Genomic DNA, 27,908 nt, shown 5'->3' on the forward strand with positions numbered 1-27,908 from the left:
TATGGTTGGTAGAAGGATTTATTAAGTGGCTGGGGGAGGTCTTCCCATTCCAACAACAGCAAAGCACTTTCCACACCTTACCCACCCCAGTGTTTACAACTCTGACCCATGGCTGCAGTTTCACACTGGGAACACCTTCCTTTCAGAGTTCCACACAGGGACATCTCTTCCTCTAGAAATAAAACTTACATTTCAACTCAAAAGGTAACAAATACATCCCGGTTTTTGCAACATTTGGTAAAAGTTTGCCACAAAAACCGTACATAGCAGCATGCTGCCTACTGGAGACCAGGCTAGCCTGGGCAAGCCTTGCAGGAATGCTTTAGCATATGATACTGCAGTTTTCACATATGACAGGTGGAGCTGCACCACAATGAAGGAGTCTCATTGCTCCAGTTCCAGACACTGGACTCTAGCACAGGAAATGTCTCTTGGAGTTTAGTAAATATACAAATAGAAAAAAAAAATGCCTTAAGAAAAGTTTCACAAATGACTAACCATCTGAAATGTTTTTTATCACAGCTTTTATATATTATAAAGCTCCCCCCACCCCCACGGAGTCTTTGATGAAATAAAACCTAGTCACTATCATCTGATCCACGTTCCGAGCCTCGGTCTGAGGCCTCATTGTTTGAGCCCTCTGGTTCCGATTCATTTCCAGAGCCTTGGCCAGATCCCTCGTTATCGGATCCCTGCTCCGATTCACGGTCCGACTCTGCACTTGGAGAAGCCGGGCGAGAATCATTTTCTGAACCTCCGGAGGGGCTTCTCCCAGACTGCGCTGACTCATTGTCCGACTGCTCAGAGCCCGAACGCCTTCTCTTTCTGGATGGCTGGTCACTGTCGGAATCCTCATCCGACTCCTGTCTTCCCGACCTTGGAGGGCTGCCTGCCTCGCTGCCAGACTTGTTCTGGTTGTCATCTGACTCGCTCTCAGAGGAGGCCCGTCTATTGGGTCGCTCGTCATCATCAGAATCACTGTTGCTATTCCTGGGATGTCTGAGGAGAGAGGTATAGGTGAGACACCAGGGCAGCCAACAGCACTTCCTGTTCTGGGTCATGCCTGGTGCCTTACACAGGGGCCCCTGGGACACTGTAAATGTGGGCTTCTCAAAAGGGCACAGGGTGGGAAGTCCTTAGTTGACCATATCAACAAATCCTAGACACAAAGGTGAAATGCTGGACCTCTGATGGTGGCTGAGACTTAGGAGTCCTAAGATCGGAACAGCAGGCCCTTTCCTGTCCTAGAACACCCCTGTCAACAGACACCTTAAGAGTCTTGTCAACAGACACCTGAAGAGTCACCTCACTGTTGTTCTGGCATTTCTGAAGGTACCAGGTCTTCACCAGGATGAGCTTTATCAGACATAAGCTGGGGCGAAGGGACTAAGCTTACTAACTTTTGTTCCCAAGTTCCCCCTGTTGGTTGACATGTGTCAGGGAAAGTAAGGCCTCCTGGAGCTTCCACAGGTTAGAAGCACACCCTTGACCACTGGGAGGCTGCCTCCTCAGCCATGTGCTGCTCTGGCATATTCCACAGCTTTGGTTTCCAGGATACCTTCTGGCATGCCTCAGACCAGGAAGGGTGAGGAAGGTGGAGTGTGTTCCTCTCTCAGAAGGGAAAACATCCCTACAGACTCAAGAGAGGCTCCTTGTGCCGAGGTCTGAAAGAAGAAACCATACATGCACGCGCTAGCCCAGGTCACTCTGAGAACATGGAGCTGTGACCAAGCGATGGCACTGATGTTTTCTCTGCAGATCCACTCAAGGTCAGTGGGTCACTTCATTCAGCTGCCCCAGTGCTCAGATCTTTCATGACGGCTGGGACTCAGGAGTTTCATGTTGAACTGATGTAAATGGCACCAATAAATTTGGCCTTGAGTATAGGCACAAGCCTGGCAGCAGCTCAGCCTCACAGACTTATTTTTTGAAAATTCTGCATCTCTTCCACTGGCCTCAGACCTCTAACCAACAGCCCCGGGGGAACACTGTGAGGACAGGGGCAAAGCAGCCCTTCAGGGAAAAGCAATCCAGCTTTGTGTCAGCCAGTATCGCCAGAGCAGAGGAGACCACAGGCAGGCTCACAGACGGTGTCTCCTTTGACCACCACACTCCCTCTCCACCTACCACGGCACTTGCCAAAACCAGGAGCTACCTCTACCACCTCCGGGGTGGGTGTGCTCCCCAGAGCAGAAAATGGAATGTGAGGTGGACACACACAACCCACTGCAAGGTTTGGGTCTGTTACTCTCCACGGCAGCTAAAGAAGTTCCTTGGGGAATTCCTGAGCCTGTCTTTACCTCTGTATCCTCTTCACCTGTCAGTTTCTCAGGAGGGACATCAACAGGATGAATGATGAAACAACAGAGGAATCCTGGGAGTGTGGTAGAGAAAGCTCTATTCCAGGAGTCTAGGGGTGGGCCTGGGAGCTCCAGAGGCTAGCACAGTCAGGTGTCACTTCACCAAGGCTAGGAGCTCAGGGTAAATTCTGGACAGGCTGTCTAGGATAAATCCACCAAGGAAGGCCAAGGTGTGTCACCTACCCATCAGGGGAAGAAATGGACACTAAATCCCTCATCTCAAGGCCAGGGCCAGACTACTCCTAGTACTGCTAGCCAGTTAGTCCTGGGCAGCAGAATGACACTTTGCTTAGGAGTAGTTATGCCCCCAGGAAACATCAGCCAAGTTTCTGAATGAGATGAGATGTCTGTTATGGTTTCTTCTAGCTACAAGAGGCCAAGACAGCTAGGCACGGAGTACAAGTCTGAGGCAGGAAGTCACTGAAATACAATGCCAGCCTGAAGCTGGTGAGAAGACAGCACGGCACACTGACCACCCCCAGTCACCTGTTCTCCAACTCTGTTCTCCCTCGTAGGACGACAGAGACAAAGAAGAGGATGCAGACAGCTGGTTAGCAGCCACTGTGGCTCTGAGCTGCTAGAATTTAGCCTGGGGAAATTCCTGCCCAGACTGGAGCTTACCACCATTGGAACTTAGTGGGGACGGAGTGCTTCTTACCCTTCATCAGCAATCTTCAGTTTATCCTCATCTGAAGAATCGTCGCTCGATGATATAATGGCTTTGGATTTTATTTTTCCCTTCATTGAAGGAGGCAGGCGTTCTGGCTTGGCCTAGAGAATGTCAAGCATGGCCCATTAGTTGAGGTTCTCACGTTACTGGGCCATCTTATTAGACAGGTTTTATAGTAACAGATCAGCAGCCACCAGTGGAAGCAAGCATCTGTGGTGGGAGAAGGTGCAGAAGTGCACTGCAGCACGCTTATACTGTCAGCCTTATAAGCCCTCCTCCCGGGGTGGGTGTCGGGGAGCAGGAAGACAGCTCTAGAACTTACAGCCTTCTTCTTCTCTGCTCTTGGTGGACGGCGTTTCTTTGGTTTGGGGCCATTTTCTGTATCATCATCGTCAGATCCTTCTTCTCCCTTCTGAGGTCTTAAACAGTGAACATCAAGAACTTGTCAGGAGGTTCTTTGAGGCTACTTTGCCATCCATCACAGTAGAACCTTCCTGTGTGGATCTGACCTCAGTTACACTGTGGGTTCAAGGGCACAGGGCACAGAGTCTACACATCACTGGTCTGCTACTAACTTGTCACTGTGCAGCTCCCTCCTCCATCTCCACGGCAGTCTGTGCTGGTGCAGGGACTGAGTGAGGAACGCCCTGGGTTTGGATCTCCAAATCTTCCCCTACTCTCCCTCCCTTCCTTCCTCCCTCCCTCCCTTCCTCCCTCCCTCCCTCCCTCTGTTCGTTCGTTCCTTCCTTCCTTCTCTTCCCTTCCCCTTCCCCCTGCTACCACGATCCTCACCACAGCTACACAGGGACAGTCTGAATGGATTCACAGGTTCTTTCTCAAGGATAACTGGCCAAGAGATAGGAAGGGCAGACAGGCCTGGGTGAAATAGCTGAAAGGAGACTCCGGGCAGGAAAGCTTGGGGCACCCTGTGACAGATGGCAGTGGGTGGGTACAGAGCACTTTCACCTCCATTCACCCACATTCCAGAGAGGAACGGGCTCAGTGACCACCAGTGTGCTGCACTGGCAGTTAGTACAGCTGCCACCCAGGTTGCTCACTTCACATTTGTGTCCAAAATACATTACAAGAAAAGAAAACTGGTGTGGTGGCGTACATCAATAATCCCAGTGCTCCTAAGCCAGAGACAGGTAGATCTCTGAGGTCAAGGTCAACCTGGGCTACATAGTGAATTCAAAGCCAGTATGAGGTACACAAGACCCTATTTCAAAAAACAAAATGACAAGAAAGACAATGGTGACTGTCGGCTGTTTTCAGGGGACAATGTAGAGATACTGCAAACTAAGTGCCTGGATACTGAAATAGGTTGAAGCAGGGAGTCAGTGTGGGAAGATGGAGATGTATAATTCTGAAAAGAAAGGTCTCCTGGCTTTACAGATACTTAGAGCATTAATGAAGACACTACCTTCTCCTCCGCTTCCTCTTCCTCTCTCCACCTTCCTCCTCTTCGCCTTCCGGTTCACTGCCACTGCCCTTCCTTCTCTTCTTCTTTTTGGATATAGGGAGGTCGTCATCGGTGTCGTCATTGACAAACTCATCAAACTCGCCTCCTTTCTTAGAACGCTACGGCCCAAGGAGACCACAGTCAGCTACTTACAGGTAGGTAGTGACGGCACCTCCAGGTGCTGAAAGCTGTACAGTGCCTTTGCAGGTCTCTGACAACTGAGGACCTTTTATTAAGTCACATGGATGAGGGGCTTGGATAGGCCCGAATTTCCAGCACTTGTCAAGAGAAGCCCATTGTTTCCAATTTGGCAAATATCATCAACTACCTGAGAAGTCACCACAAGGTAAACACATCTTCAGTCAAAAATGCATTTAACCCATTTAGCCCCACAGAATGTAGAAAAGTATTGGTTGTTCGCCCTCGTGATCATGTGCCTGACTGGGAGCTGTGGGTCTCTGCAGCCACCCAACATCACAAAAGAACTTCACACCAAATACCTCAGCTTGGCAAAAGACCAAGATTCAAAGTACAGTTCTACCAAAGGCTCATTTTTACACTATGCGAAGTCAAGGAAGTGTAGATCAAGCCATCATGAAAGCAGGAACCATCTGGTTGGCGAGGTCAGCAGTAGAACTGCAGAGCATGGATGTGTTAAGACCTGTGTTCCTCCACAGCACCACATACACCACAAAGGCAGGGGCCACTGCCTACACCAGCCACTGCAATTCTGTGGTGGAAGACTATCCCTTGGTAGAAGTCAAGGCTAAGAACTAAGAGCAGAGCCAACCAGACTCTGCTGTTCATTTCGGAAAGCCCAAAGGCAGACTCTGAGGTCACTGCAGACATGGGGCTGGATCTTACCCGTCCTCCACCTCCACCTCTTTTCTTCTCCTTTGTTGCTTCAGTCTCGCCAGTGAACATGAGGATATTTTTGGTCTTCTCCACATACTGAGCCCGCTGCTCCAAAAGTTTCTTTTGCTCTTCCTTTTCTCTGAGACGTTTCTCTTCCTAAGAGGCAGTATGGGGACTTATCAAAATGTCCTTAAAATGAACAAAACAACCACAGAGTAGACAGAGGACTAGCTCCTAACCCACAGCATGTGCACGCACCTGCTCTTTGAGAAGCTTCTGTCTTAGGAGCTCCTTCTCCTGCTCCTGCTTGGCCCGCAGCTCCCGTTCTTCCTCATCCTGCTTGCGTGCCCGGGCCACATGGTACTGGGCCTGGCTCAGTAAGTCAGAGCACTGCCTAACATTTCAGATGCAGAGAAACGCATCACTTAGGATTAAACCCACACCAATGCTATCAACTGTGCTAAGTTCCCCAACTCAGGATTCCTGTCTTGATTCAGTGACAGGTGGCTCAGGCTGGTACTCCCATCCCTCGGAGGATCCTGAGTTCTAGCCTGGCTGCAGAGCAAGACCCTGCTTTAAAAAGACAACAGAAAGAAAGAGAAACGATTTCTCCACAACCTAAGTGCTAATGGTCCATCAATTTCCTCAAAGTCTGAGAAGATGCTGTAGGAGAGGGAGTAAGTAACCCCCAAGAAGGCCAGGATCCACCGTGTTATGGCCACACTTTCCTGATCCACACCAATACAGCCACTTCCCCCAAAGCCACCTCTGTAAATAGGCATTACCTGGCTTCAGAGGCAGCAAGGGCCAAATCGAATCTCATTTTATCTCCTACTTTACTCAAGTAACTGAAGTATCTAAATGAAAAGGAGAAGACATTTCACTTAATCTGCATCATTAATAGCCTCAGTATGTTTAATAAACAGAAGTTCATCAAGAAAGGCAAAAATGTATTTAATACTGTCAGTAAACTAAGAGATAACTAACAACAGGTCGTAAACAGTAGACTGACTAAGTAACTGTATCAGCACGGTGGGTGGGGTTTAGCACTAACACTTCACCTGATCACTCAGAGATGTGAGCTTTTTATTTTACCACACATTGAACTGCTAAGTCCTATAAGGATAAACACATTTGAACTGAGCTGAATAAATCTGGTAAGCAGTGAGTGATAAAAATCTTAATCCTAACTTGATGAAAATCAACATCCCACAAAGACATACTGGTACAAAACATGAAACCACACAAGTGGAGACTAAACAGTTCACATGTGTAACGTGCTAGCTCGTACTCCTGAGAGATTAATGAAAACTCTAGGGCAGGCCTGCAGCCAGCCAGCCAGGGTCAGAGATCAGGCTTCAAGAGCCCAGTGTGGCAGAACTCTGCCTGGAGTTTGGCGCCACCACATGGTAACTGTGTGCTTTCGCCTAAACAAACCTGTGCTAGACCTCCAATGGTTATTCTTTGAGGGAAGTCATTTTTTTTGTATCTTTTGAGACAGTTTCAAGGAAGCAAACCATTGAAAAGCCATTCTTCTTCTTCAAAATTATTACCTGTGTGCAAGCTCCAGCTCTTTCACAGCATTAAGGACTTCCTTCAGATTACTCTTTTCATCTTTCAGAACAGAGGTAGCTAATCTTTGCAAGACCAAGGCCACATTAAACATCAGAACTGTATCACTGGGTGCCACATGTCTGGCCTGTAAACAGAAAGCAAAGCAAATAACTTACGATTGAATGCCACAGAAGGGATTTTAACAAGGAAAAAGCAAGAAGCGAGCGGTTCAGGAGCAGTGGGCGGGCACAGGAGTCCTTTACCTTCAGCAGGGTTTGCTTACACTCCTGTAACTTGCCACACTTGAAGAGGGCCCGGGCCAGGTAGAGCACGACTTCAGTGTTTTGGTGCTTATAGAACTTTCTGAGGCAGTTCTCATACTACAAAAAGGAAATGTTAGTCAGAGACACAGCGGGGATGAAGTATATTTTCACGCTATGTCCGGATCTCAAAGCAGTTTCCAAGCTCTGAAGACACTCCACTCCGATGAATTTCAGAGAATATCTGACATTTGCCAGCATACACTTTTACAACATAAAAATCTGACCACAGAAAAATTAGACGCAAAATATTTTTTCACTTGAAATTTGGATCAATGCTGAATGGAAGGGTAAAGAAATTGAAGTCTGTCTGTCTGTCTGCCTCCCCTTTAGCTTATATCTTTAGAACACTATCTAGAATCACTTTGCTAACCACCATGACAGATTACACCCTGGATCCTGTGGGTGACATACTTTAGCATTGTCCTCTTGGGATCTGTGGAATGAGCATAGGAAGTTAATTTGTTAACTTCAGTTAATTTGTTGGTCAGACTAGCAAATGATTATCTGACTTAATTTTTTTTTTTTTCACTTTTTACTCTAATATGCATGACATGTACCTCACGTATATGGCGGGAGGTGTGGATGCAGAGGCCACTTGCCACCTTATCCCCTTGAGACAGGACTTCTCATGGAACCTAGAGCTTGCCACACACACATTGCCCCTTGGTTTGCGGCCCCAGTGATCCTCCTCTCTCTACCCCGACAGCACCGAGATTACAAACAGGCATCGTCAGATTTGACATGGGTGCTAGCAATCTCAACTGTTAGGTCCTCATGACCATGCAACAAGTGCTCTTACCCACTGAGTCACTTCCCCAGCCCCCCAGAGTTAAATTTTATTTAAACACGACACTTTAACCACAAGCATACACCCTGTTATAGGTAACTGACAAAGTAATTTCATGGGAAATGGTAAGACAGTTTTTCCAGGAATATCCATAATGACTAATTTGCATTTCTAGAAGGCAATGCTGCTATTCTACAGATTGGGATGGTTTATCTCCCAGCACCCATGGTCAGGTGGTCCACAGCAGCCTGTAGCTCCAGCTACAGATCAAAGCCTTCTCTGACCTCCTCAGGCACCATGGCATACTTTCATACAACACATGCCCACATAAAAGTAAAAAAATACTAAAAGATAAGCCATTTAAGCTGGGTAGTTGTGGTGCACACCTTTAATCCTAGCACTCGGGAGGCAGAGACAGGTGGATCACCGAGTTCGAGGCCAGCCTGGTATATAAAGTGATGCAGGACAGCCAGGGATACACAGAGAAACCCACCAACAAAACAAACACAAGCCATTTAAACTAAAGGCAGTTGTATGAGATTGTAATCCCAAGTACTTGGGAGGCTGAAGTGGGAGGACACTTAAACACAGGCACTTAAGATCAGCCAGGGCAATAAAGAGACTGTTAAAAAACAAACAACACAACAAAACAAATTAACAATAAAATCACTTAACATTTCTGGAACTCGATTCACTTCAGAAACTGAAGGAATAAATACTAAACCCTGCTGTTTAGTGGATACTTGTTCTTCATGTTAGTGCCCAGTTCTTTTCATTCCAGATCCTCACAAAGTTCTCTGAGGTCAAGAGACTTCCACTTTACAGAGAGGGAAATGGTCAAAGAGGAGAGTTTCTGCCTATGGCATGCATTCCTGGAACTGGGACTCACATCTACCTGGCCTTGTCATTACATGGTTACAAACCTCTGAACAGACAGTATCAGAGGAGATCTCAAAAGTCCATGATGGGGTCAGAAGGGTTAAGGAAGCATTGGCTCCCCACGACCTGCAAATATCTGGAGAGGCAAAGACGTTACCATCTGAACAGCGCTGATGTACTGCTTCTGCTCCACGTAGATATGTGCTAAGTTCAGCCACACGTCACTGATATCTGCTGTTGCTTCTCTCACTTGGGCAAACACATCACGGGCTTCACGGAAGTATCCTTTGTGGGCCAATACTGCTCCTAAAGTTACACAAAGGCTGACACTGAGACTGCCCTAACCTCTGCCAAAACCACTAAAAGTCCAGTATTAAAACAGCTGCCCCATCAGGAAAAACAAGAGCACTACTTTCACCAATCCCTATGGACCAAGGCTCCTAGTTACCTATGCCATTGGCAGCATACAGGTTCTTGGCATCATTTCTGAGGACTTGTTTGTAGATGGCCAGGGCACGGTCTTGATGACGCTTTTCCTATAGGAAAGAATAATTACTGGAAAACTCAACAAGGACAGGGACACCAATCTTGCTGAAGGAGACAGGGGATTACCTTTTCTCGGTCTCGGGTTGGCTGGTGCAAAGTCTGGAGCCACACGTTGCCAAGGGCCAACATAGAGTAAGTGTCACTCTGTGTGGCTGGCTGTTTTAATATCCTCTCAAACTTCTTCTGGCCTGGGCCCCACTCTTGTTTTGCCAGATGGAGGTTACCAATCAAAGACCAGGCATCTGGGTGATCCTATGTAAATATAAAGAAGCAAATTTTCCAATCCAGGATCTGAGAACTCAGTCATCTTACAATGACTAATAACTGAAGAGGTTCACAGCTACATTACAATGGTGGTTTTCAGACTGCCAGTTGAGACCCATTAGTGAGTTACAAGATCAACTTAGTGTCTTATCAGCACACCAAGTCAACAGAAGGGACTGAAGTAAACAACAGTGCACTGGCCGGCAGCTGGAGCAGATAACAACTTGTAAACCTGTCTTTCAGGGCTCTGGGCTGCAGTGTGCAGTCTCCTCTTCCTGTGAGCCACAATCAGAAGCTCCAATCACCTACGGAATGCTGAGACACCGACTCCGGGCTGATGCAGGGGAAAGGACAGGACGCAGACAAGGAAGGGAAGGATGAGAGGGAAACAGCTCTATATACTCAAAAAACTGACGCCGATTCAGACGTGACTACTCACACACACTATTATACTCCTTACAGTCTTTAACAAGTGGAACAAACAAACAAAACCGAACCAAGCCACTAAAAACAGATGCCATGGTTATTAGAGACATCAGAGCCATTAAACGGACAGACTGATTTTGAAAGGTGAAAGGTGACACCACCAACCTGATTGATCTGAAGGGCTTCCTTAAACCAATCTGAAGCTTCATAGAAGTTTCCTTTATCTCTGGCCATGGCTCCTAGGCGAAGATAGCCTGAAAGTGCACATTTAATTCATCTTCACTATCTCCTCTCTAAAGGGGCCTAACCCCGAAGTCTACTTTTGGAACAGTCATGTTTTGTTAATACTTTCAGTCAGAGAAGAGAAAAGCCTCACATATGAAGACACATGACACATCACTCTAGGCAAAAGAGAAACTGCATCACTAGATCAATCTTCCTTTTTTTCTTTTTTGAGACAGGGCCTTAGTATGTACCTCTGGCTGGCCTTGAACTCAAGAGAGCTCCACCTGCCTTTGCCTCAGGAGTTCTGGGATTAAAGATGTGTGCACCACACCTGGCTGGGACCACCATGCACACAAATACTGATGTCCTCTCAAGCTGCTCTCTGAAATGGCTGCTCAGTCACCAACAGTATGAGCATCAAGTAGTGGGATGATTCACATCCTGGGCCAGGTGGAGCAGAGCAACATAAGATTTCATCACGACACTTAGAATGGTCCACAATTTGAAATTATGGGTTACTTATGGAATTTTTCATATAGTATTTTGAGAGCAGAATTGAGTATAGGCAAATGAAACCATGGAGAGTAAAACCTTAGAAAAGGAAGAACTGCTAAAAAGCATATAGGTTAATTTTAAATGTCAAAGAGTTACAGTGCCTGTTGTAAAAATTCAAACCAGCACATTTTAGTAATACTTGTTTCAAGAAAAAACCAAAAACCAAAAACCAAAAAACAGTCTTACTATCACACCATGTAAAAATGTTGGTGCAAAGTCAAAGAAGGTAACTCACAAACTCTACTCATTATAAAACAGGCCAGGGAGCTGCAGCTGACTCACTAGGCAGAGGCACAAGCTGCCACTGAACACGGCTCAAGTGGCTTTTGCTGATCCTTGTATTTCCCAGTATTAGTACATGAGACTGCACCTGTTTTATTCCACTTTATTCCACACACAGCCAGGGGGCCTCAAACCTGCTAGACAGGGAGACTGGCCTGAATCCCTGATGCTCCTGCCTCTGCTTCCTGAGTGCCAGGATTCTAGATGAGAACTACCAAACTAAACTGCATCTTTTTTTAAGGAGACAAATTTGCCTTGGAGAAAAGGGAATATTAGACCCTTTAAAAAAATATTACTGGTTCTAACAAAGACTTTCTTTTCTAAGTAAATTTTCTATTATGAGAATTTAGGAACTTTATCGCACAAAAGAAATCTGGAATTCTTACAGTCAACATAGTTAGGATGCTCTCGTAAAATGTTTTTGTACAGTTTCTCTGCTTCATGGAATTCACACATGGCCTCGTAGAGCCTGGCTAAGTTGTAGGAGGTGGTAACAGAGATGGCGTTATAATAGTGTTCATCGTGCTCGGCTTCTGCCTTTGCACGGTCCAGTGATGCCAAGAAGTATTTCTGTGAGAAAGAAAACACATTGTTATTGGCCATGGCTGACCGAAGTGCCTGCAGCTCGGTCAAGCATAGACAAAAAGGAAGGTTTCTGTTTCCCCACCTTTGCTTCGCCTAGGTTTCCAAGTCTAAAATGGAGAGCCCCAACGTTATTCAGAATTTCAGGAGGGACATCGGCCTGCACCTTCTCCTGCAGGATGCGGGTGGCTGTTCCATAGGCTGAAAGGGCACCCTGCATTTTTATGGTGGACAGAGTAAGGTTCACTCACAGATCAAAGAGAAACACATCATTTAGGATATGAAAAGTAGACATTAATACCTGTATGTCAGTCTGTTCTAAGATCTGGGCCAATTCAATCCAAGCTTCCACATCATCAGGATACTGTTCTGTGACCTTCTTCAAATGGCCCTGCAATGAGATCATTAAAATAATGCTGTCAGTAAAAAACAAAACAAAAACCCACATCTTCTGTAACGTGTTCCCACTTCTCAGAGTCTCAGGGTAGTTAAGATTTACAACATACCTTCGCTATGTCTCGTTTCTCCTGATCTTCTGAAGCAGCATAGAGAGAGCCAAGAATTTTCATAGTTTCATAATTGTTGGGATAAGCTTTCAAAACTTTCTCGAAGCACTGAGATGCATTCTCTTTGTCACCTCGATAAATATACATTTGTCCCAAACCAAAAAATGGTAGTACAAAGGAGGATGACGCAAACTGTGTGGCTTGGTAGTAGTACTGAAAGGCTTGGTCATAATCTTCCTAGTAAATGAGAATAAAACAAGACAAGTAACAGATCCAGCAGTGCTGGAAAACTGAAATCTGTAACTAGAAAGACTAACTATTTAGCAAGGTGGACAGTCTTACCTGAACGTGGAATGATCGAGCCAGCTGGTAACAGCTTTCTGCCTGCATAGCCTCCACCTCTGTGTTGTGGAACGCATGGAGAGCCAGGTGCTGCACTTTACTATAATCCTGAAGTGGAGGACCAGAAAAATCAACTGAGTGATGTCAGAAGACTGCCTGAATAGTCGTTTATTTTAATTGGTAACATTTCAGTTAGCTATAAGGTATATTTTTCATCTTCTCCCTAAATAAACTTTAGCACTGTAGCAGTTATAACCTAATGCTTAATGAATAATCAGTATGCTTCCATAAATTCAAGAAGTAAAACATCAAACAGGACTGATGCAGCATTATTAAGCTCTAAGCTATTAACTCGGCCTCAATTTATTCATCAAGAAAAAGGGCACAGGCTGGAGATAGCTTAGTTGGTAAGAGCTATGCAGTCATGGGGACATGAGTGCAGGTCCATCTCAAAAAATGAGGAGAGAGGGACTAAAGAAATGACTCTGCTGCTCTTGCAGAGGACCCAGGTTAGGTTTCCAGCCCCGACATGGTGGCTTACAACCTTCTGTAACTCCAGTTCCAGGGGATCCAATGCCCTCTTCTAACTTCCATAGGCACCACACACCATGTGGTGTACATACATACATGTAGGCAAAACACTCATAAACACAAAAGATAAAAAATAAAATCTGCAAAAAACAGGTAAAGGGTGATTGAGGAAAATACCTAACACCAACCTCTTGCCTCCACACAATTGTGCACTCATATGCACATGTGCGCACACCCACTCAAGGAAAGAAGGAAGGAGGAAGGGAAAAGGAGGGAGGGAGGGAGGGAGGATAGATGGATCAGACTATTTACCTCACAGGGTAGATGTGACCATTACAGAAGTAAGGACTGGGAATGCACTTTTAACAATGCTTGGGATTTAGTTAGCACTGAGTACATACATGAGTGACAGCTCATATTAGTAAGGTTGATACATTTTTGTCAAGTTTTACCTAAACTTGTTACACAAGTATTTTAAAGTTTATAGTACAGTTTAGTCCCTGGTTCCAAGAAGGCAGGTTAAACTTTTCTGTTTATTGTGTGAAAACTTTGTCACTGGTGAGTGAGATAGACATTTTCTTCAGCAGTGTAGCCTCTGGTAAGCTGCCCATAAGCTTGTAGACAACCCCTCACCCAAATTGCTACAAGCAATCCTACTTAGACCCATGGGGTCACCAAATAAAAGACAAAAAAACAGAGGGACTAATTGAAAAGAAGAAGGGATCAGCAGGAGGAGGATGAGAGGGGAATGGAGGTATATGAGCAAGGCATATTATATACATATATGAAAATGACACAGTGAAACCCATTATGTATGATTAATATGCTAATAAAAACTTTAAAAATGAAAAATTTTATCAGCAGTATCTTGGATTAGGTATGTTAAGAAATATAAAACACCGTTGCTTCCACAAAATTGTTGAAATTAATAGGCAAGATCAACAGGTAGAAATAAAGAGAACCCCCACTGACTCTGATCCTATACAACTACAGCCAAATGCTATGAAGCAAGGGCTCCCCTATCTGGGCCTAACACAGCACCTGTTGTAGTCTATCCATGTGATGTTCTGACTTCTCCAAAGGCTAAGGGTCTCTTCAGGCCCTGCCTTTCCTCTTCCAACTACCTAGAGACAGCCAGTCTAACACAAGTTAAAAGCTTCTGCCCTGTGGGGAAACCTCCCCTTCCCACTTGACTACTTCCTTATTTCTCTGTGAGCAGAGGCCTTTCCGTTCACATTCACATGTGCTTACATGCCTGCTTCTTTGAGTGCAGAAAGCAGTCTTACTTATCTTACATCCGATCACAGGCTGCACTCAGCACAAAGTGCCAATACAGATTAAGTCAGAGAATGAATCAATATGTACTCATCCCTGGGCAACTAACACAAGCTCTAATTTGGGAATAAAACAAGAACAAGCCGGGCGGTGGTGGCGCACGCCTTTAATCCCAGCACTCGGGAGGCAGAGCCAGGCGGATCTCTGTGAGTTCGAGGCCAGCCTGGACTACCAAGTGAGTTCCAGGAAAGGCGCAAAGCTACACAGAGAAACCCTGTCTCGAAAAACCAAAAAAAAAAAAACCAAGAACAAAGTAACATTTTCAAATTTCTTCCCAAGTTAAACCAAAATCATGTACTGACTACATTCAGAAAAACCAGATTTAAAAATCGAATAAATGATGTTTTACCTTCTTGAAGAAAAAGTGGTTTGCCAAGTGGTTCAGTACCATAGGGTTGCTAGGGTCAATCGTGTAGGCTCTGGAAAGAAGCTGCACACCATTTTTGATGGAATCAGCCTAAAAGAAAACATGTACTAGAGTGGAGTGGAACCATCACTTTACCAGCACGTCCAGTTTTTTTTAGTTTCAAGAAATAAGGTCCCATGCCTGCAATTCAATACCATAGGACAGGTTGCTATTCTTCATCTCAAAGTTGCAAAGTTCCCAATAAGGAAGTACCTAACTGTTGCCATTTCGTTTTTTGTTAACAACATATATTTGGTACCTGTCTTAATAACTTATGCTCACTTCGAGGACAAAGAAGGGAAAACATATTTTTAGGATATTTATTTTTATTGATAAGTATGAGCATTTTGCCTGTGTATGTGAATAACTTGTGTGTACAGTGACTGTGGAGGCAGAGGAACTGCAATTATAGGTGGTTGTGAGCTACAGTGTGGGTGCTGGGAACTGAACTCAAGTCCTCTGCAGGAACAGCAAGTGTTCTTAACTGCTGAGCCATCTCTCCAGTTCCTTCTTACAGTTTTTGAACGTTCATTTTTAATGCAATCCCCATTTGCATCTCAGTATTTGATTTTGTGTGTGAGTATGGGGTGTGTCTGTCATTCAGTTCTTGCCTGAGGTTGTCTACTTATTAGTCTTTGCCTCAGCTGTCTTCTTGGTGTGGCAGCCATTTTACCTTGCTAACAGAACACAGCTTTCTTCCTTCCTTCCTTTCTGACACAGGATCTCACCACATATCTCTGGCCGGACTGGAACCCTCTATGTATATCAAACTGGCCTGAAACTCACACATCTGCCTACCTCTGTCTCCTGAGTGCTAGGATTGAAAGTATGACTCACCATGCCTGGCCTCAGAATAGGTTTTGTAATCTGTGAGACCTTTTGATTTCTGGAAGGAAAGCTCCCTTCCCCTTTTCCAATCCCAGGTGACAAATCATGATTGAACTAAACTAGTCAAGATAATCTATTCTCCTTCTCTAAAGATTGGCCTAAGGCAGAAATTCTCACTGGGGACAATATCTGTTTTTGTCACTACTGTGGAGATGGTACTGCCATTCAGGGGTAAAGGCCAGAGAGGCTGGTAAACATTCCATGAGAGAGAGGACAATTACTCACATAAAGAATTATGCAGCTCACTGTCAACAGTGCTGACACTGAGAAACACCGGCAACCATTTGGACAATCAAATAAACAGGTGGGACAGGAACTGCCTTCATATATTGGCCAGAACTTCCGAGAGAAAGCCCTAGGGGAAAGCTTCTTGCTTCCTTCCCTCCTGTGAGACTAATGGAACAAGCAGACACCTGGGGCTGCACACCATCTTAGGAATATGAAGTGACAGATACAGGGAAAAGTCACACACTAAGGAGGGGTTGACATAAAGTTACTGAAAATCCCTGAGTTTGGTGATATTGTGGTATCAAATTTGAGACCTTAGACACTTGTTTAGTAAACTATAAAAATGTTAATGTTTAAGTCGGTTGAGTGTGGGTTTCCTACTTTGTCAAAAGCATTCCAGACAGATTTATGCGCCTGCAAGCTCTCATCTGAAATTCTAAACCTTAGAAAGTTCTAAGGCCATTCTGGAGGTGTGTGTGTGTGTGCCACATTCACACAAGTGCTGGTTTTAAAAGCAAACTCACGTGGTGGGGACCCCTTTCCCTAAGCTGTGAGGCTATCTTCATATGGCTATGCTATACAAATGCGTTTGCTCTGGGGCTGGTGCCTGCAGCACAGGCACCACCCTTCTATCTATAACCTGAAGTCTTGATTTCGGAAGCATAACTTGTTCTAGCAGTCCTAGACAAGGACAGCCGGCCTAGCAAACCAGAAGCTAGACACCGTCTTCCTGCCATACCTCTTTATTGTTGAGTTCCAGAACAGCCAGTCCAACCAGTGCTCCCACACACTTAGAGTTGAGTTCCAGGGCTCTGCTGAATGCTAGTCGAGCTTTCTCCAGCTTGTTAAGTTTGACAAAGCAATGGCCCATTCCTAAACGAACTTCCGCTAAAAAATAAGTAAAATCAAGTCATTTGTCCTGTCAACCTAGGACACCTTAAGAGTTCAATTTCCAGTATCTGGACTCCTTAAGACCTGTTGGCCTACCACAAACTTGATTTCACTAGTAGTTAGACCGTATCATTCCAATCCTTCTCTCCTCTTCTGGGTACCACTCTTACTATACAACAGAAGAACCATAATACTGGCATTTTTCTTATCTTGTAGCACCCACTGCAGTAAACCACCACCACTGGCTCCATTTCTATTTAAAAATTATTATGTATATGTGTGTGCACACACATGCAGTGAGCACACATATACACTGGTGCATGCAAGAATAACTCTAGTATTTAAATAGAGACTAAAAACGCCATCAAGACCTTCAGACTGTGTCTGAGTACACACAGCTGCCGTCATTCACTTCTGAGCTATGCTGACACATCTACCTCATTTCAAGGTCCTATCAGGGCACACATGCCCTCCCTAAGGCTACACTCCACTGGTCATGGGATCCATTCTCATCTGTGTGAAGACAGCAGACAGTGCTGCCTGTCATTCTTCCTGTTACAATATTCTTCCTCTCTGGACCACTCTCAGCCATATTCAAACACTCTACCATCTTACAGAAGTGCTTCTTGCTCCTGTTTCCTTTCTGGTGGCCAGCCCACTCCTGTTCTTCCTGACAACAGACTCCTCCAAGTGCTGCCTCTAATCCCTTTCTTCCATTTCCTCTGGCATCCACTCTAGTGAGGTGCTATGCCCACCATCCTACTAAAACTGTTTTATAAAGGTCACCAGTGATTTGCACTGTGCTAAATCCAACCATCAATTCTGCCCATTTCACTGGCCTAACCATAGAATTTGACACAGTCTATCACCTTCCCCTTGAGAAATGTTTCACATTTGGCTTCAAGGACATTACTTTGAGTTTTTTCTTCTTATCTCTGGTCACTCCTTAGTCTGCTTTTTAGTCTGCTTTTCTGAGTCTTCCATATTCCTAATCTCTACACTTTAGAGCAGCTGTTCTCAATTCCTTTGGGAGTTAACTGACCCTTTCAAAGGGTTTGCCTAAGACCATCAGAAAACAGATATTTACATTACAACAGTAGCAAAATGACAGTTCTGAAGTGGCAAAGAAAATAACTTGGTTGGGGTCACCACATGAGGAACTGTATTAAAGGTGGCAGCGTTACGAAGGATGAGAACCACTGCGCTCAGGGATGCAGGGCCCTCTTTCCTGGGCACACTTCCTCCCCTTGGGTCTTCATGCACTCTCCAGGCTTTTGCACCATCCATATACTGGTGACTTCTTTGATGAACTATGAGACACAAGTCTGCCCTCTTGTGCCTCAGATAGGCATTTCAACCTTTCATGTCTAAAACTAGTTTCTCTTGAACTGTTTTACAATGTAGTAAAATGTAACTCCACTCCTAAAACAGTCTGTTCGGCCTTTGATTCTTGCTCTTTTTGCTCCAATCCGCTCTCTTTCAAAACACTAGAACGTAAGCACATGTGCCACCACTGTTGCCACCCTAGCTGTGAACTTTAATAATCTGTGACCCAAACACTTGCAGGAGCCTTCTCCCCAGTTCACATTACCTCTGTGCTTGCCCACTCACCCCACATCCCACTCTAGTCTGCATCTAGTTCAACAGTGCTCTTAAACCTAAGTCAGATCACACCGCTCTTCTGCCCAAAGCCCTCCAAGGCTTCTCCGTCAAAAGCTTGAAGTCTCTATACAGTCTCAGACACTCAACATGAGAAGCATCAGGCAGCACACAGCTGATCTCCTTTCTCCCATCCATCTCCACTCTGGACACACACACACAGTACTTCTCAAACCTGCCAAGCAGTTTCTGAGGACCTTCGTACCTGCTGTGCTCCTTCGGAAATGACACTCTCCCATCTATCTGTATGATCCTTGGTCACTCTAGCACTTTCTAGCCCCAAGTTTCCCCGGCTACCCTAAGTAACTCCCAGTGCTTCTCATAGCCCTATTTTGCTTCAAGTTCTCAATTTTTACCAATACCTTTTACAGCATCTATTTTTCTCATTTAATTCACTAGAAGATGAATTACATGAGAGGGCAGGAACTCCTGTCTTTTGGTTCACTGCTGCATTTTCTGCACAGAACAGTGCCTGGCACATAGTTGATGTACACAAAAATACACTGAATGAAAAATATTTGGGAAGAAAAGTAGCATAGCTCAAAAATATGATACGATCTGCCATCCAGGTTTTTCTGTTTGTTTCAGTTTTTCTAAACAGGGTTTCTTTTTGTAATAGCCCTAGCTGTCCTAGAACTCAATTCATAGACCAAGCTGGTCTTGAACTTGCAGAGATCCACTGCCTCTGACTCCTTAGTGCTGAGATTAAAGGCGTGCATCACCACTGCCCAGCCAGGTTTTAAATCAAATAAAACACCAAGAAAAAAATATCTTGCGCGTGTGTGCATATGTGTGTGTGTGTTGTAGGGATAACATTGATATTGGGTGTCTTCCTCAATCCTTCTCTATTTAATCTATGCAGAGTCTCTCAATGAAACCTGAGCTCACCAATTCTGGTGAGTGTCATTAGCTGGCTTGTGCCAGCATCCCATCTCTGTCTTCTGAGTGCTGGGATTACAGATGGCTGCCACACCCACCTGGCTTTTCTATGGGAGCAGGAGATCTAAATTCCAGGCTTACTCTTAGGCAGCAAGTACTTTATGCACTGAACCATTTCTCCAACCCCAGAACAAAATAACTTTGAAAGTGTCATTTCATTACTCCTAAAGTATCTTTTTATAATTAATTTTCAACATTTAATTTGGATCACAAACAGCTTAGAATTAAAATTTTCCCTTACCTGGACATCCTGGGTTAGTACGCAATGCTTTTTTATAGTAAGCAAGAGCTCCTCTATAATCCTTCTTGTTAAATGAAATGCAAGCTTTCCCTGTGGTGATTTAAACAAACAAACATTTTCTGTCGATTAAAGAACACAAATCTACTGCTTTACACTAATTTATATCTTAGTAAGAAATACTTCAAAATAGTGAACTAACATATTAAAATGTGTTTTCCACAGGTTGTGCATTAATTTAGTTCTAAAAGTCTTTATGTAAAATAACAATATAAATAGCTAGCTTGTAGTTATCTACGAAAAGATTATTTGTTGACTCCTTGGAAGCAAACAATAACTTATTCTACTTTGCTTTCAATTGCTGTGATAAACACCAGGACCAAAACAACTTGGGGGGGAAAGGGCTTATTTTAGCTTACAGTTAGTCTATCACGAAGGGAAGTTAGGACATGAACATCAAGCAGAAACCTGGAGGCAGAAAATAAAGCAGGGGCCATGGAGAAATGCTGCTTACTGGCTTGCTCCTCCTGACTTGCTCAGCCTGCTTTCTTTCTTTTTTTTTTTTCCAGACAGGGTTTCTCTGTGTAGCTTTACGCCTTTCCTGGAACTCACTCGGTAGCCCAGGCTGGCCTCGAACTCACAAAGATCCACCTGCCTCTGCCTCCTGAGTGCTGGTCTTAAAGGCATGCGCCACCAATGCCCAGCATCAGCCTGCTTTCTTTATACCACCCAAAACCACCTGCCCAAGGGTGGCACTGCTCCAATGGCCTAGACTCTTCTCTATCAATTATCAATCAAGAAAATGCCCTACAGACTTGCCTACAGGCAACCTGATAGAGGTTCCTTTTCCCATTTGATTCTACCTTGTGTCAAATTGATAAAAAACTAACCAGGACTCTCTATATAGACATATACACACACACATACACAATTAGCTTATTATACTCATATATATCACTATATATATTATAATACAATATATATAAAACACACACGTATATATTGTATTTTATATATATATATACACACACACACACACACATACATAAAAGCTTCCAATAACGCTGATCAACTAGATTCCTAAGGTTCTTGCTGAAGAGCACTCACCAAGAAGGGCTGGAATATTGTTTGGAGACTGGTTAAGTACAAAATGAAACTGTGCATCAGCCTGATCCATTTTGTCACCTTCGAGCAGGCAGAAGCAGGCTCTTCCCAACAAATGGTTCTGTAATATACAGACTTTACTAAGACTAGAGGCAATTTACCAAAAGCATGCCAAACGATGCCAAGCAAGCACAGCGGGTGGAAGCATAGCATTGCTCTGTAATCGACCAGTGTGGTTGCCAATGAAAATCTCTAAGCACAGATGAAAAGCTTACCTGGAAATGTAAATCTGTGCTGGTAACAACGACAAAACAAAGGCCACAATTCTTAAAATCTGCTTGAAATTCACCTGAGAACGCTGGGATTATCGACTCAACATGTACATATTTACTAAATCTGCCCAAATTTAACAGTAAAAGGACTAATACAATTCTGATTTTAATAAACCCTCCTTTTTGACTATTATCAACAGTTATTTTAGTAAAAATTCTTTCACAAAGAATCCGCTACACTCATATTTTGCTTTCATGTGGCATTTTGTGTTCTCATAAATTCAGACAAATTTGACTTACCTGATCATACATAATAATTTTATCAGCCATCGTATACAACAAGGTTGCCTGTGTAATAAGGTCCTTTTTATTGTCTTTGTTCTTTTCTTTCCGAGCCTGTTGCACATAGTAGGCTGCCAATGTATCCAAGCAAGTCATCTGGTCTTTCTCATGGTCTCGATAGTCCAAATTGCCATCTATTCGTGCGGCTTCCAGCAACTTTACAAACTCTTCTGTCTTCCCTTGCTTGTAGTACTCCAGCTAAAGGGAAAGGATGGAATTAGTATCACTAAACATGTGTCCACATACAAAAACTACACAAATGTTTATAGAACCTTTATCTGGAATAGTAAAAAACTGGAAGCCAACTATTGATTAACAAGTGAATCAATAAACCAGTTGTTGTATATCTCTGTGATGAAAGGAGTGAACCATTGACAGCTACCACAACATAAATAAATCTCAAAATAATTACGCTCAAAGAAGCCTGGCCATCAAAAGAATACATACTGTGTGATTCTACTTTTTTTAAGACTCTAAAAAATACTTAACAATAAAAATGCAACTAGAGGGGCTGCAGAGACGGCTCAGTGGTTAAGAGCACTGGCTGCTCTTCCAGAGGTCCTGAGTTCAATCCCCTGCAACCACATGGTGGCTCACAACCCTCTATAGTTGGATCTGATGCCCTCCTCTGGCATAAAGTCGTACATGCAGATAGAGCACTCATACAAATAAATAAATAAACAAATAAGTAAGTAAATAAATAAATAAATAAATCTTTTAAAAAATGCAACTAGAGCAGATCAGTCGTGGCTGGAAAGAGAAGGGCTGGGAAAGAACAGTGGAAAGAACTCTGGGGGACGGACACATTCACTGACTTCACAGGTACACCCAGACTCAACATCAAATGGTATAGTTCACACATGAATGGTTTATCACAGGCCAGCTAGACTTGAATAACACCATAAAAACTGGAATCACCAAAGATACTTCTTTTTCTCACCTGGTAACAGTTTAATCCCAGTACTGAGGAAACAGAGACAAGTGGATCCTGGGAGCTTTTTGGCCAGTCACTCTAAATGAAGTGGGGAGTTCTGTTTAGTGAGAGACCCTGTCTCAAAAAACAATGTGAAGCCAGATGTGGTGGTTCACATATTTAATCCCAGCATCTGGGAGACAGAGGCAGATGGATCTCTATGAGTTTGAGGCCAGCCTGGTCTACATAAGATCTGGACCAGCCAGGGCTACATAGTGAAACACTGTCTCCAAAAAAAAAAAAAAAAAAAAAAAAAAGAAAAGAAAAGAAAAAAAGTGGACAGCCAATGTTGACCTCTGGCCTCCACATGCATACACAAGGGCATGTACACAAACCCCACATGCAAACACATGCATACACCATACTACTGTCACCCCACAGTAAAGAATAAATAAAATCTTAGCATGCTACAAGAGACATTGTCTCAAAACCAACAAACCAACTTGGACTCTGGTTTTGGTTCTACCAAAAATTACCAGTGACTTTGGACAGATGAGTAACTTCCCTAGGCATCTGTTTCATGGAACTACATGCCATTAATACAAATTCTACCAATTAATAACAAGATTAATGGCTTACTCTCTAGGGAATAGGAACACTTGACTCTTCTAGCCAAAAGGGCAATGTCTGTCAGCAATACTACTTCTTTGAATATCCTATGTGAATGGAATACACTTTTTGTTGTTGTTTTATTTGGAAACAGTCTCAATATGTAGCCTAGAGTAGCTTCAAACACGTAATCCTCCTGCCTCACACCCTGAAATGCTGGCTTTTAGAAGTATGCCACTGCACCCAGCTGGGAAGATAACCTTTGTGTAGACATCTCAGGAAACAAAAGCACAAACCAACATACAGAACTATGATAAACTGAAGGTCTGCACAGCAAAGGGGTCAACAGAGTGAAGGAGAGAGCTTACAGAATGGAGAAAAGCTAGCCTAGCAGAGAATTCATCTCTAGAATACATAAAGAACTCAGAAAACAATAAGCAAACAAACACAAGAATAAGTAAGCCAAGAAACAAACGAACTAATACTATGATAGATACTTTCCAAAAGGGCAAGTACAAACTACTAAGAACATAAAAATGCTCAGCATCTTTAGCCATCAGGAAAGTGGATATGAAAAGTACATTGTGAGCTGGGCATGGTGGCACAAACCTATAAGACCAGCACTCGGGAGGTGAAGGCAGGAAGATCAGGAGTTCAAGGCCAGCCTCAGCCAAATAGCAGGTTTGAGGCCAGCCTGGCTACATGAGATTCTGTCTCAAACAACAACATCGCCCCAAACAATAACAACATCACCCCAAACAATAACAACAAACCAGGGGATGGAAAGATGGCTCAGTAGTTAAGAGCATTTGCTGCTCTTACAGAAGACCTGGGTTTAGTTACCAGCAAACTGAATGGTAACTAACAACTGTCCATACCCCCAGTTCTAGGGGGTCCAATACCCCCTTTGGCCTCTGAAGGCAGCAGGCATACATATGGTACCCAAGCATTCATGCAGCCAAAGCACTCACACACATAAAATAGAATAAATTTTTAAAAACAAAACAAAAACTCCAAAAAAATAAAACCAAATTAAAATCTAAAAATTATACGGAGATTCTACCTCACCCTAGTTAAAAAGACTATATTCAATAACTACAACAATAACAAACGTTGGCTAGGACCATAAGACCCACCTACACCACTTCTAATCTCATACCCAAAGGTAATAAAGTCAACATATATGAACACTACCTGCACATCCACTTAAAAAAATTATTTATTTTTATTTTCATGTGCATTGGTGTTTTGCCTACATGTACATTTGCATGAGGACACCAGATCCCCTGGAACTAGAGTTACACACAATTGTGAGCTGTCATGTGGGTGTTGGAAAATGAACCCAGACCCTCTGGAAGAGCAGCCAGTGCGCTTAACCACTGAGCCATCTCTCCAGCCCCCTGTACATCCACTTTTAGTGTGGCACTATTCACAATAGCCAACCTATGGAATCAGCCTAGGTGCCTATCAATAGATGAATGGTAAATATACTACTACCCATATAAGAGAGTTTCATCTAGCCATACAGAATGAATCATGTTATATTCAGGAAAATGAATGGAACTAGAGGACACATATGGTGGTATTGTGTTCCCCAAAATATTGTGCACCCTAATAAACTTATCTGGGGTCAGAGACAGAACAGCCACAAAGGCTAGAAAATGGTGGCACTCACACCTTTAATCCTAGCACTCCAGAGGTAGAAATCCCTCTGGATCTCTGTGAGTTCAAGGCCACATTGGAAACGGCCAGGCATGGTGACACACGCCTTTAATCCCAGAAAGCGAGCCTTTAATCCCAGGGAGTGGTGGTAGAAAGCAGAAAGATATATAAGGCGTGAGGACCAGAAACTAGCAGCATTTGGCTGGTTAAGCATTGAGGCTTTTGAGCAGCAATTCAGCTGAGACCCATTCTGGATGAGGACTCAGAGGCCTCCAGTCTGAGGAAACAAGACCAGCTGAGGATCCGGCGAGGTGAGATAGCTGTAGCCTGTTCTGGTTCTCTGACCATCCAGCATTTCACCCCAATACCTGGCCCGGATTTGTTTTTATTAAAAAGAACTTTTAAGATTCATGCTACAGACACATATAAAAGGTCAAGCATTATACAGATATTTTGTATGTGAAGCTGGAATTGAGAAGAGAAAAAAAGGATAACCTCAAATTAGATGGATTACTAGAAGGGGCAAGGGGGTGAGGGGGATAAGAGGGTGTAGATATGACCAACACTCAACATACGGATACATGGAAACGTCTCAGAGAAATACATTAATATGTATACTGTGCATTAATAAGTATATATTTTTTAAAATGTATACTTGGAAGACTGAGCAGGAAGACTAAAAGTTCAAGGCCAGCCTGGGCAACTTAGTGAGACTGTCTCAAAATAAAAGGTAAAAACAAGGCTGGGGATATAGCTTAGTAGATGAGTGTTTGCCTAGCATTTGCAAGGACCTAGGTTCAATCCACAGGATACTTGAGCAAAAGATAGGCCCAATTCCAAATCTATTTTTCTGACCATCAAGGTAATAGTAGGAACTTCTTATGTATCCATGTGAAAGCCACTTGTGGCATACCAGTTTAGGATTGAGTATAGAGTTTATCTTACCAGTTCTCATAAAAAGGAAACATGGTGCCAGGCAGTAGAGAGTCCAAAGTTTTAGGCTCTCAGATCGGATTTTACTGAGAATTTCCAGTAACATTCATATTATGGAAGTAGCAACAAATAAGACAAAAAAGCATAAAGCTAAAATAAATTTTACCCCAAAGGACTTTTTTATGTTAGCTTAGAGACCAATCACCTTCTAGATGTTTTAAAAGAAAAGTTATGGAAAGCAATATTTATACCATCTATACATAAGTTAAGCTTCATTGAACTACCTCTAAGTAATTAAAACCTCAATATAGAAAACTATTTACCTTAAATGAATCTTGCCTTTATCAACAAACATTAATTTACCAGTGGAGTTGTTCTTAGGAAACTGCCCTTATTGTTTGTTCCATAAATAATAATATAATTGTCTTTTCTTTTCTTTTTTTCTTTTCTTTTTTTTTTTTTTTGGTTTTTCAAGACAGGCTGTATAGCCCTCACTGTTTTTTATAGACCAGGCTGGCCTCAAACTCAGATACTGACCTGCCTCTGCTTCTTCAGTGCTGGGATTAAAGGTATGAGCCAACATGCCTGGCAAAATGATTTTCATACAGGTGATTTCATAATTGTAATCATGATTGTACAACTGATCTGGTTTAATCACGTGGGCTATTACTGTACTTGAAAACCAAAATCATATTTTTCCAGTCAACAAATAATCTGCTATATGAATACTGACCGCCAAAGCAATCCATATGTGCAGTTGTGTGTGCTCCTGCTTCAGAATACTGATAACTTCATCTCCCTCCGGTAACTGATCGAAGTCAAGTTCAATGACCTAAAACACAAAATAAATGTTTCATCTCCCTTTTTAAATTCACAATTTTTCTTTTCTATGTTTTCTGAATGCTCATCAATATGTATATACAAAGGGTGTGTACTCACTTTGAATGGGGTGAACTAATACATGTTCATATTTGGGGAACACATGGCAAATACGTTGTAGTCTGATTTGGTCAAAGCATACAGAAGCAGACAAATCCTGTTATCTGTCTTCACATCACTAAAACTATAAAATTCCCAATGACTTGTTTACTCAAAAACAAAATGAAACCTTGTATAACCTATAATCCAATAAAGTGCTGATGCCATAGGTCTGAGGTCTTGAGAAACACGACCCCAGGGGCCAGGCAAAGTTGAATGCTAACGTAAACAAAAATCATGGAGGCAGCATTTCGTGTCACATACATGCCTGAAATACGGACACCAAAAATAAGAAGAAAAGTGTTCTGGAATATACCCAAGACTACCGGATTTTAGAAATAAATTCTACCTCGATCAAAAATTAAAGTGTGAAATATCCAGTAAGACTGAAGCAACGCTGGAGCTTTTTCAGACAAACCGCTCATCACCCATGGAGGAGAGTGGGTCACTGCCACCCAGCACACCAGAGCGGCTAAATCTCGGGCCCCTTATCTCCGTGAGGGAGTTGTGTAAGAGTGTGCCTTGACAGCCTCTTCTTCGAAGGCACTAAGAGCGACCTCTGAGATCCCCAGGGAGGTTTAAAAAAAAAAGGACTGCGAGTTTGAGCAGCAGGTAGAGGCGGGGGTGGGGGTGGGGGAGGGTCATCGAGCGCCCTCTGCAATCTGTGAGGTTTACCCGGCGCTCACACCCCTGCGCCCCGGAATTAGGAAGACAGCCGAGCCGAGGACTGTCAACATGGAGAGGCTGCAGGCGAACTTTCCCGAAGTCCTTGCAGCTAGAAAGGCGAGCAGGTGAGCGGAGCCTCGGTCGGGGAGCTGGACCGCCGCTCTCCGCTCAGAAACCAAGGGGAGCAAAGTCGGCGCTGGGATCGTCCAAGTTCACAGCCCTCCCCCGCTCCACACTCGGCACCCACCTCGTCAGTATCCCGGAGGGGAATCTCGATGGAGCCCCGAGACATGGCGAGCTCGGAAAGCGGGCACTTCTCACCCCGCCGCTCGGCAGCTCGCTGTCCTGGCTTCTAGCCGTGTAGAGGTTACCACACCTCACACCCCGCCGAGCTGCCTGAGCTCCGGCTTCTCTCTCCTAGTCGGCCGCTGAAACAACGAGCCTCCGACTGCGACAAGCCACTTCCGGAGGCCCCGCCCCCTGTCCCGGAAGCACTATCAAGAGGGCGTGTCCCACGCGAGCTCCGCCCTGTGGCTCAGGCGCGTCCGTCTCTGGATAGATTGATCTTTCCGAGGTTGTCGGTGTGCCGGCCGCAGGTGACCCGAACGCCTTCGGGAGCCTGGCGTCTGCCCCTAAGTTGTCCGAACCGAGTTCAGCACAGGCCCGCGCCGAGGGGAGAAAAAGCGTGTAAGGCGA

At 44.0% G+C, this 27,908-nt stretch overlaps 1 protein-coding gene across 1 annotated transcript; it reads right to left on the reverse strand.

Annotated features, from left to right (window-relative positions):
- Ctr9 (CTR9 homolog, Paf1/RNA polymerase II complex component) lies at positions 1 to 27,696 on the reverse strand. Its single transcript, XM_052763296.1, has 25 exons — positions 27,460 to 27,696; positions 26,302 to 26,400; positions 21,410 to 21,649; positions 20,841 to 20,958; positions 19,737 to 19,826; positions 16,746 to 16,894; positions 14,834 to 14,941; positions 12,619 to 12,726; positions 12,277 to 12,513; positions 12,072 to 12,161; positions 11,856 to 11,984; positions 11,575 to 11,758; positions 10,292 to 10,380; positions 9,503 to 9,688; positions 9,339 to 9,426; positions 9,048 to 9,196; positions 7,165 to 7,281; positions 6,901 to 7,046; positions 6,133 to 6,204; positions 5,606 to 5,741; positions 5,357 to 5,503; positions 4,454 to 4,611; positions 3,353 to 3,449; positions 3,019 to 3,131; positions 1 to 999 (listed from the first exon to the last, which is right to left on the reverse strand). Exons 1-25 carry the CDS (start codon positions 27,502 to 27,504, stop codon positions 579 to 581), a joined length of 3,516 nt encoding a protein of 1,171 aa, XP_052619256.1. The 5' UTR covers positions 27,505 to 27,696; the 3' UTR covers positions 1 to 578.
- Positions 27,697 to 27,908: the final 212 nt, after the last annotated feature.

This window comes from Peromyscus californicus, unplaced genomic scaffold (genome assembly GCF_007827085.1).
Source record: "Peromyscus californicus insignis strain IS unplaced genomic scaffold, ASM782708v3 Scaffold_4__1_contigs__length_199733344, whole genome shotgun sequence".
NCBI classification, from domain to species: Eukaryota; Metazoa; Chordata; class Mammalia; order Rodentia; family Cricetidae; genus Peromyscus; species Peromyscus californicus.

Excerpts from the sequence above, each read along its gene's own strand:
- Ctr9 (XM_052763296.1), bottom strand. The coding sequence starts at position 27,504 with ATGTCTCGGGGCTCCATCGAGATTCCCCTCCGGGATACTGACGAG. Across the intron at positions 14,942-16,745 it reads TGGAACTCAACAATAAAGAG|GCTGATTCCATCAAAAATGG; the intron begins GTATGGCAGGAA and ends GTTTTCTTTTAG. Across the intron at positions 6,205-6,900 it reads GAGCTGGAGCTTGCACACAG|ATACTTCAGTTACTTGAGTA; the intron begins GTAATAATTTTG and ends CTTTTCATTTAG.